Source organism: Limulus polyphemus, unplaced genomic scaffold (assembly GCF_000517525.1).
Source record: "Limulus polyphemus unplaced genomic scaffold, Limulus_polyphemus-2.1.2 Scaffold2025, whole genome shotgun sequence".
NCBI lineage: Eukaryota > Metazoa > Arthropoda > Merostomata > Xiphosura > Limulidae > Limulus > Limulus polyphemus.
Window position 1 is genome coordinate 176537 of NW_013667635.1, and position 11588 is coordinate 188124.

At 31.9% G+C, this 11588-nt stretch overlaps 1 protein-coding gene across 1 annotated transcript in view; it reads left to right on the forward strand.

Annotated features, from left to right (window-relative positions):
- The first annotated feature begins 5449 nt into the window (after positions 1–5449).
- LOC106465704 (signal peptide peptidase-like 2B) overlaps positions 5450–11588 on the forward strand; it is a 34256-nt gene continuing 28117 nt past the window's right edge. Inside the window, exons 1-4 of the mRNA XM_022393626.1 lie at positions 5450–5546; positions 9067–9189; positions 9975–10163; positions 10789–10875. Coding sequence (XP_022249334.1) covers positions 5451–5546; positions 9067–9189; positions 9975–10163; positions 10789–10875 — 495 coding nt within the window. The 5' untranslated portion in view covers position 5450. The remainder of the gene's footprint in view (positions 5547–9066; positions 9190–9974; positions 10164–10788; positions 10876–11588) is intronic.

Sequence of the window (11588 nt, forward strand, 5' to 3'; positions counted from 1 at the left end):
TACTAGACAACAGTGAATGAGTACGTTTCATAAATATTTGGAGTTACTAGATAACCCCCCTTGCTTTTACTTATTTAATTTGAATATCTTTAGTGTCCTCCCAAAATCGGCATAACTTCCCCAGTTTGTGGCATAGTGATTAGGGTTCTATGCTGTGATCAGAAAGTCTTAAGGTTCAAACCCATGATATACTGCCATACACACTCCTCACTTGGAGCTGTGGGCATGTTATAGAAGTGACAGTCAATCCTCCTGTTTCATATTGTGGTCTGGTGAATGCTTTCTCTGTTTCTGGTCAACAGTTTAAAAATTAGGGATGGCTGTGCCTGAATCTTTGGGTCTCTGACCTGACCCTTTAGCCCACATCTGTTGCATGAGGTGCCATTTTAAGTGAAATTACAAAATTTGGCTAATATTCTAATAAATTAAAACTTTAATTTCAATTCATTGTATATAACTTCATTTAAAAGGTTTTTAACTTAGCTTACTTCATACTAGTCACAAAAATATGGTTTCAGTTTTATTTTCTCAGCATGTGAAAATAATTTTGTAGCGTTACTGCCGTGATGGAAATTTCTTTGTTATTATAGAAAACAGGACCTGGTGGGACATAGTTGTTAGTATTCCTAAATAAATAATTTACGGTTCACGACCCACTGCCTCAAAGACACGCTTCATACCCATGGGTCGGGGGTATCTTGTAGGAGTGATGAAGAAATACCACTCTTTGAGCAGATAAGAGTTTGTAGCAGATACTTGATATAGTCCTTGTGTAACTGGAAACAATTTTGAAACCAAATTGATGTTTACCAGTGACCCACTTATTTCTGAAGTTTGGGTTGACTCCTTATCCTTCATTTAACTGCTACTGCATTTATATATATATATATATATATTTAGAAGTTGAAGTGCAAAGTGTATTACGTGAACAAGTAATACGAGCATTATTCATGGAATTACAAGTATATATGTATATATACACATTTACTAGTAGATGAACATTTTTAAAAATATCCCAGTCAGTATCAATGGGTTCATAAAGAAAAATTATTAGATCAATTTAGAACTAAAATTTAACCTTGCTACCCAAGTAGATCATGTCTAACTAAGCTGATCAACATCTATGATGTAAATATTAACAGATTATTGTTTGTTTTTGAATTTCGCGCAAAGCTACACGAGGGCTATCTGCGCTAGCCGTCCCTAATTTAGCAGTGTAAGACTAGAGGGAAGGCAGCTAGTCATCACCACCCACCGCCAACTCTTGGGCTACTCTTTTACCAACGAAAAACTAAATTATCTCAACATTTCGGTAAATCTTAATATTGATCTTACTAAGAAACTTGAACAGAAGTGTAAAAATATATTGGACCAGACTGAGAAAAATAATCAAGTACACAGATTTAATCTTTTTGCCAGTCGTCGTCATAAATCAGAAATTTTCGAGTTACCCAAAGAACATAAGTACAATTTTGACAAATATAATTAATTCTAATCATGTTTCGCCAGCTTGTTATAACAATTGCTGAGAGAAAGGTATCGTTATTTTGAGAACTAAAGTTATTCAACATTTCATTTCACGTAATGAAATCAGCTGTAGGAGTTGTTTTTGCAATAGTTACATGAGATTTGGTGAGAACACTTTTAAACAGGTTATTGGGGCTACTAAGGTTACATAATCATGGGGTTTTTATTGTTGTCGTTGCATTGTTTCATGGACGACCTTGAACAAAATGCACTTATGAGAAAGGAAATAAAATGCAACTTCAAAACTAGATGTTTGGTATAGGTTTGTGGATAAAATCTTTGGCATTCGGAACTATGAATTAAACTCTCTCATACAAAGCTTTTAGTTTATTACATTCACTCTATAACATTGACAGACACAATCCAACAACTTCTGTTTCTGGATTTATGAATCTTACTGTTGCGTCAGCGAGGTCACGTGACTAGAATCACGCCACGTCTTTCTAGAAATATCCTGTTCCTTCATGAATGCCCTAGCATTTACTTGATATGTGTTAGTATTGTATATATAAGAGGTCACAACGTGACGGGACAACAGTGTAATAAGTAATTGAATGTATGCGGACAGAATATTGTTAGCCACGTGAGACGTTCGTTGAGAATTATAGCGTTTGTTATAGAGCGACTGTTGAAATTAAGTATATCGTAAAGTTATATTCAGAAAGAATAAATCAGTTTTATTTAAGAAAGGACTTATGTCGCTAAAGTTTCGTCGGAACGAATTTACGGGAAATTAACTAACGAACGGAGACGTAACATTACACTGTCCATCGATAATGGACAGTTGAAAACTAACATTTATAACACATTATGGCTAAACCCATTTATTTGAATTTCAAGTCTCATAATCCATTTCGTATATAAAAAAAGGATGTTTGATTTTTGCGGAAATGCTTTATACTTGAGTACAAATGTATAGTTATTCAGAATGTAAAAGACATACTGCAAGTTAACTATTATCCTGCCACCTTCATTCATAAAATCATTAGATAACTTGAGCAAAAACGAAGTAATAGCTCCGTGTATCATGTCTCAAATTGGTTAAAACGAGATGGGTTGTTCCATATACTAACAAACAAAAGAGAGCCAGAAAACGGAGTGACGTCACTCAAAACTGTACAGAAGTCCGGCAAATCTTTGAAATCTATTCTCAGCAAATTTGCTTTAATACCAAATATCTGACTTTATTATTTGTTTGTTTAAGCTATGCACAAAGCTACACAATGGACTATCTGTGCTCCGCCCACCACGAGTATCGAAACCATGTTTCTAGCATTGTAAGTCCGCAGACATACCGCTGTGCCACTGGGGGCATCTGACTTTATAACATGTAAAATAGAATTATATCATGCCACATCAATGGTGTATATTCACTGGTATGAACAATTTATAACAAGATGCATAATGGTGCAACATCCAACTGACTGAGATTGGGAAGAACAACACTAGGAGAAACACAAGACCAGAATATTTTTCGGAGAAAAGAATATCAACAAACTGGACCATAGGATTGGTTCAATGTACAAAGTTTTCTAGACAAAAAATATAAAGAGCTTTACTGATTAACCTTTATGGATGATTATTATAAACCTTAAACCATTTTTTCGTTAATATATTACTTTTATTATATATTTTTGTTGGTATAGCTTTTTGTGCATACATAGAATTTAAGTTCGTTGAATTAACAAGATTTGAATATGCAAATTGGAAAGTCTCATAAAACTGAGCCACGGCCAATACAACTGTCTGATGTTTAATAGGTAGTTAAAATTGACCGCTTTTGGAAATAGTATTTAATAGTTCTTTCCAACCCAAAGTATTCATACATTCAGATTATAAAGATACGTTTGGGTCGTGGATTTAGAATTATCAAAACTGGGATATAGCTTGTACTTAATGGCATCGGATAAAAAGGGAATACCGATCAACTTAGGGAATCTGGACCAGCAAGAAATATATCTGTAATAACTCATGCCCCAGCAATGGTTAGCAATGTCTGGCATCACGTAACAGTTGAAAAACCACGAACACAAAGGTCAGAGGCAAAAATCGTCCATGTGTTCCAGGTAGAAGGAAGCAACATAATCACGAAGGATCATTGTCTGTAAAAGCATCACAAGTATCGTGTACATATTTGATTATTCTACATATCCATTCAACCATTGCGTACCTCAAGCAGCTGGAGTATGAAATGGGTGTTTATACTATTCCATTTAAAGACATACCAGTCAAGTCACTGGATGCAGCATCTATGAAATTCTGTGTGATCAGAGTGTTGTTTGTTTATTTTGCACAAAAGGTACCTGCAATAATTGTCCCTAATTTTGAAATTATAGACTAGAGAGCAGGAGTGTTGAAATGGGCACTTGGAAATTGTCATCTTGGATTGCTTATGGAAAGTCAGCAGAAAGGAATAGTATGTTTCGGACATGACAGCCTTATGGCTTAGCTTTTTATAATAGAAACTAGCATTGCCTCACTATTTTTAAATTATATACTTGTCAGATACAATATGATCTGATGTGGTGACACTGCCTGTAACAAGATGGTGAGGCTCCAAAATCTTTTAATACACCATTCTCAACCTTCTCTCTCTATCTCTTTTTCTTCTCTCCCTATCTCTGTATGTGTATGTGAATGTGCGTGTCTGTGTGCATGTGTACATATCTTTATAGATTATTTTAATGAAGCTAATTTTACATGGAATTACATTTTCCGCTTTCATATTTTCATATCTGTTTATGAAGTTAATAACTTTACAATCTTTAGAAGAACGAGGTACACTGTTAAATTGCTATTGTTGTGGGCATGATAAATCAACATTATTTACACTGAATGTTAAACGCTTCTTCTAGTTTTTAACCTAACTTTGTACGCTACCAATTATTGTAAGCTATATTTTAATGTTATAATCTATTTTTTTTAGCAAGAGAGACCTACGGATTTTTGATGATGTAATGTGACATTATGTTCTATTTAGTCCTAGAAATATCTAGAACACGGGTAAATTATAAATGTACGACGTTCCGTGAAGCGTCAAGAGAATTGAAATAAAAGAGAGTTATCGCACTACTTTGTAAAGTAGGCCTTGTAAACGTAGGCCTAAATAATTTACGACAGTTTAAAAGTGGTTTAAAACTTGAAGAAATGTTTGAAGGAGGAAATAAACCGATTTCATCTCGTTAAATAGTCTGAACGTTGAATTACGTTCAACTGATAACTTAAAAGGCCTTGCAAAGAAAGAACGGTTTAATAACAATGTATAGATTGTGTCACCAATAAAGCTCTTAAGTGATTTTCAATGAAGACAAACAACTTCAGATAAATGTTTATTTATTCTACCCGACATTTCGGCTTACACCTTTTCAGGGTGATTTGACTGGTTTTTAAGCGCAAAGCTGCATAATGGAATATTTTTGCTGTACAGTGGGTATCGAACTCCAATTTGTAATGTTAAAATACTTCAAGCTTATCGCTGAGCCACTGATGGGCAATATCGGGCGAAATACTGGATAGTAGTAAATAAATTAATTTATTGGGATAAAACAAGTACTTTTTTTTAAAAGACAGAATATTATAATAACGTACTCTTTGCACGCAGCACGTTTATTCTAATTTTTTAACGTAACCAGATCCACCTTTATACGTTACTCTGTGTATATTGTTACCTCAGGCACAACTTTGATAGAAATAAATAAATGTTAAAAAAAAGAAATTCTAAAGTAATATCAGATTGTTCTGTGTGGTTAGAATAATGCACTTGTAGTTTTTATTTAACACTAAAATTTTTTATAAATGAAAGAAATATGCATATGTTTTCAAGGTTTAAGGAAATGAACCTTACAATAAAACACGTGACAGCATATGTTTAATGAAAAAAAAAGGAACAAAATTTAGAATAATTACAACAGATAAGTGACGTCATGAAGTTTTTCAGTATGGCAGCGAAGTTTGAGATTAGTGTTCGAAGTTTTGTCGGATTCTTTGCCTTCACAACGCTTTTGTTTACATATTTTAAGGTTTGCTTTTGTAAATTTCTAGTAATCTTGATTTACTGATGAAATCTGAGGATAAAGTTTTTGTAATTTCTGTTCTCTAGTCTATATAATCATGAATCACGACAGTATTACTATTAGTATTACACAGTATTAGTATTGGATAATGTAACTATCCTATTAAAGTATTACTATTATAGTATTATTGCAAATTAAGTACTAAAATAATGGCAAAAAAGTGGTGACATATAATAAAACTTAAATTAAAGGTCAAGGAAATTATAACTTATGTAATAAAGTTTACTTTAAAGTTTAATCCAAGGCTTGCATAGTTATATATATTATTCTTATTCTGGACAGGAACCTGAGCAAGTCTTGTAGGATTCGTTAAATGTTTATTAGTTTGATAAATGTGATGGTAATAATGCAATTTGCCATTAATACTGAAATCACGTGTGAAATTTTTAAATATTGTAATGGTTGTAAGTTCTTGGAAATACAAGACTGGTGACATATACAACAATACATATTTTAGACCATGTTTTTTTTTTCACAGATCCTTTTGTGTTACATTATATAGAAACCACACTGTCATTTGTGTTGTTGAATAGTTCCTCAAGGATACAAAACTCTTGTAAAATCTTTAGAGTGACTGGAAAAGTAGTAGCAAACAATTGTAAACTGAAAAATAGTTTCAAAGTAACATTTTATAGCAATTTTATATCTAACACAAGAGAAATTGTAAGAAATAGTGCTTACCGTTTACATTTTTGGAATTGTGTGTCCTATATGTAGTAAGTGCAACAGTCAGAGTTATTTTATAAACTCACCGCAATGGCTCTTACCCAGTGTTCTTATCCAGCAGTTAGTGAATGACAGAAAATGATACTTGTAAAGTTTATGTATAAAATGGTATAATCCAAAGTCATTCTCTTTATATTTTTAGGCTCTGGTTTTAGTTTCATAAGATGGTGTTTCCATTTGCTTAAAAGTGAAATATTTATGTGACCAACAGTTTAAGACCTGTGTATATTTAGATACTAAGAAAAAATATAGCAGCTGTAAGATCAGATTGGTGCATGTAGTTTTTACACTCACTGTACTTTGTGTTATATCTGGTGTGGACATTTTAAAATTAAAAACATAAGTTTTGTTTATCTTAGAATGTAAAGACAGTATAGGTGATGGGAAGTACAGGACTCAAATAGTTTTCTATGAGTAACCAGTATTTTTATTAGATTTATAAAACAATTGGGTTTAAATAATTTTATAAAATAAACTTGTATAGCTAAAATTTCTTCCATTTTTCTTGTATTTATATTTTTCAGCTAAATTATTTGTTTTATCATATATTAAGACCTTTTTTTTTATTACAAATCTGTAAACTGAGAGTATATATTATGCTCATCTCAGGGCTGCCACCTTAGATTGAAATAAAGTATCCATGCTTGAAATTAATCTCCCACAAAATATACATATAACTTTTATTCTTACAGTGGAAAGTGTGATAGAATTTTTCTTTGGTCAAAGCGTGTGTCACTGCTTATTTGGTGTGTATGCAATTTTTTGTTTATCAGAATTTTGATTTTAGGGTTGGCTGACATCCATCTTGGTGAATGTAACAGCTGTCACAGGTAGCAGGTATAAAAAGCCTTCTTTCTTTTTTCAGTGTGTTGATATAGCACTGAAAGAGAACTGGTTTTAAATCAAACAAGATGTTGTATTAATTCTAATACTCAGTAAATTGAAATTAACTATATATTCACAATAACTAAACTGGTAATCTACTGAAATTTAAATTGGGGTGTGGCTGACACAAATATATTCGGGTAATTAACTCAATAAATGAATATAATTTATTACCCGTGAGCATCAGTTATATGGTTTACTAATGCATAAAATGATTGATTAATCAAAATTATAAGTAAATCAATTAATGTCACAAAAACTTAATTAGTCAAAATTAGTGTTTACAATTATTAATGTTTTTGACTATTTGAACTATCCAAGTAATTGAAACATTGCCAGTATGATTTCTTATCATTTTCAATTAATTCAACGGTGTTCAGCTTAATTGATTGGTGTTATGTTTCGCATAAATATTAAACTAATTAAAATTCATGTTTCTGATTACTACTATTTTTTGATCATTTCAACTCTCATGTGAGAACAATGGATTAGTTGAAGGTAATTGATTAATGAGCCTGATGATTTATCAGTTAACAAATTCCACTAATCGCCCAGCTCTAGACATGAGAACGCTCCTGTTGGCTCTCCAGTGAAATCTTTGTTATCTTGACTGGGTCTTTTGGTGGGCATTGTGTGCATTTGAGTAAAGATTCTAGTAGCTTGTATCAGAAGTGGCACATATTGATTTGATTAATGAAATATGAATATGATTGAGTATATAACTAAGGTATATTTCTTCAAAGCAAGAAAAACTGATTTTTATAGCTTTGTAATATCTTTTCTGTTTTGAGTAATCATTGAAAAATGAAGTTATTTAATCAGCTAATTTTCTACAAGTGTGTTATATGCTTCTAAATTTTCAGCAGTTCTTGACTGTGATGTGAACTGGAGGTGATTGTATAGATTGAAAACCGAGTGGATGAGAATATCTGTGAACAAGAACCTAAAAACTGTCTTACATCTGCTTGAATTCTAGGTTACCAAAATTAAGATGTGCTAGAATCAAAAGTCTTTTTTACAGTTGTACTGAAGTTTAAATTTGTAAGTTCTTACAGAGTTGAGCAAGTATAACCTTGAAAGTAATCAGTTAATCTCCAATGATAAAACCTCATAAGCTTATGTGCAGATTCATTCTCTCATGGCTACTTTTCTGTATGTTTCACTGTGTTTGAACTAACTGATGTCATTTGATGTTCCAAGATGTTTTGTTTCCTTCTGAACTTCCTTCCCCCTCAATGGTACAGGAGTAAATCTATGAACTAATGATGCTAAAAACCAGGTTTCAATACTTGTGGTGGGCACGGCACAGATAGACCATTGTGTAGCTTTGTTCTTAACTACAAAACCTTCCAAGAGCTAGTGCAGAGCAGCTGTAGAAGAATTAGAAGTTTCTAAATAATACAGTAAAATGCCTTATTTTACTTTGGTGCTAGAGTTTCGGTTTTTCAAGAAATAGTATTTAATATTCTGATCTAAATGGTACCAGCTTTTTATAGTACTTGGTATTGTTCTTCTTCTTGTGATGTAGCAACTTAAGTGTGCTCTAGGGACTGATAATGGCATAGACTTAGCCTACAGTTTAATTGTTACTTGGCTGGTAAGTTCTTTTCTCAACTGGGTAGAAATATTTGACATTTTTATGGCTGGGAATAATATGGCACGACAATGTAACTAAAGTTTTACTGATAAAATTAACGAGGTTAAAAAAGTCAGAACAGTATGCAGTGCTGTTAAAAGGAAAAACAATAGATAAATTAACTTGTTTTACATATGTTTAACCCAAATTGTTAGTTTGCGTTATTTCACGGTCACAAACAAATTTTCTAATTACTCTTTGTTGTTCTTACTTTCTTAGGAAGTTTCTGGTGCAAGCTACAGGTATGGTGTTCTTACTGCTGAGTCGTCTTCAGGAAGTGAAGATTTCTGTATTGTATACTTTCAAGACTTTTCTTCTTTACCATCTGTCAAAAGGAAGGAAGTAAGTGTGACTTCTTTAGATGAATAATAGTATATTATATTTTCAGTAAATGACCATTCAGCCTTTCGGAACGTCCTCCATGTCTGAATGTATATTTGTTTGAGTGAATAGCACTGAATATTTATGTTAGTTTGTTCGGTACTTCAACTGCTTTCAGTAACATTATATACAAGATTTGGCTAAAAATATGGACTGGATCTTGAGTACTGAGCATTTACTAAAAAATCTCTTCCTGAGTGTGATGCAGTTTTAGTTTATTTTAGAAAAAGCTGTAATTCAAGTAGAATCAAATATAACAACGTATTTAGTTTGTAAAGTTGATAATTATTATAAAAATACTTTGATGTTAGCCTTACTTTGAAAAGACAGTTCCAATAATTTATAATAAATGTGTATTAATCAGTGTCATCTTCTAAGTTTTCACACCACCAGCTATTAAGTGTTTTGATACACTATGGTGTACCTGCTTCAAGAAAAAAATATTCCAAAAAGATACTGAAATAAATTAGTATAGCTATTTTTAATGAGTTGTAATAGCTGTTGAGAGAGAGTTTTTTTGTATGTGTTATTTATAGGAAACAAGTCGTTGAATTATCAAAAAATTATTACATGTTTCAGCTAAGATTGACAAACGGGTCTATGAAAATATATTCAACACAATATTTTGTCAAGATTGAATATACTGTTTAATAGATGTTTAAACAGTGTTTATTTTTAAAGAAGAATAGACAGTTTCTCAGGAACTCATTTAATGGAGATGGGAAATAATTTCTTTATATTTTCAGGACTTTAGATCACTTCTGGATCAGTCTGACTCAGAATTTTGTGATACGCCACCACCTGAGCCTCACCCAAGTTTCGAAGAAAAAATAGTGCAAGTTGAAAACAGCAACTGTAGTGTAGTATCTCAGGCTGAGGTGGTACATCAGCTGAATGGAGCTGGATTACTGGTAACCACCTCTGTGGACTTTGTGGTACGTTCTCTGTTGTGTTGCATAAAAATCTAAAACATTTTATAATATTATTTTGGGTTTGCACTTGCAGTCTATAATTACTTACTAGTGGGTGTAAATTATAATTTATCATTTGTATATTTGTCCACACTTATTAAAGTTGTATGTTACCTTAAGTATAAGAATATTACACTCATAAAATCAAAATCCAACACTGTCATCATGATAGACTTACATATATGTACTCCAGAAGGAGAAAGAGACAAGCATTACATGATAAAATAATAGTATATGTTCACTTGAATATTCACTCATGTTTCAGGTTAAAATATACTTCATTCATTTTCTTCAAACTTGGTAACTTGTGTGTAAAATATATATATAAGCAAGATATATGTATATTTGGGAAAGTACAAATAAGGCAATGTACTTCATACTTTCAAGAAACCTGCCAGTTGAAAGGTCTGGTATATGTGTATTTTTAGTTATTATAATTTTTTAGCTGATGAAGGATTTTGAAAATTTGGAAAACCTACTGAAGAAAAAAAAAACTGGTATTAAAAATGATGTCATTGAAAATTGATTTGTGAATTATAATATCAGAGGAAGAAATGAAAACACTTTAAATTATAAACTTTTCTTTCAGAATGATGTAAAGGTAAACAGTTCTTTAGCTCATGACATCAACATTACGGTGGCCTTAATTTCTCACAGTTCTGCTCGTCGACTGAAGGTAAGTGTACAGATCTACTAAAATATTCTATATTCATGAGGTCAGTAAAACACGTAGGTTCAAGAAGTCTTGATACAAAATGATAAAAATCCTATAACCCGAGAGTTTTCGAAAGTTGAACCTTTTTTATTTCAGAAAGCTAGTTTGGCCCTGAAATAAAAAAGGTCCAACTTTTGAAAGCACTTGGGTTATAGGGTTTTTATCATTTTAACTTACTCTATAGTCATGAATGTGTTTAATCCTTTTATTGCCAACAAGGTGTGAGATCAATATGAAATGACACTTACTGTGAATTTTGTTTTCATGATATGTATACGAATACAACAATTATCAAATGCTTACAAGTACATTGATTCAGTTATTTAAAAATGCCTGTCTAGGAATTGTTATTTGATGGGAGGCCAAAGAAATTAGAAAAAAATTAGATTACGACAGATTTCTTTCAAAAATTCTAAACCCTGTGTGGGACCATGGGTATTTATACAGAGAAATACAAGTTTTAAGTTCTTAATTCTATAAGGCAATATTTAAAAAAAAATCCTGAATTTCCCTAAGTGTGCCACACATGACACATTTTCTCTAGGTATCTTCTCCTTTCTATATTATCCACCACTTCTCCAAAATGTACAAAATTAAATGTAAATTACTCACTATAAAATCATCATTGCTCAGACAAACCATAATTTTTATAGTCTTCAATTTTGTTTGGTTAC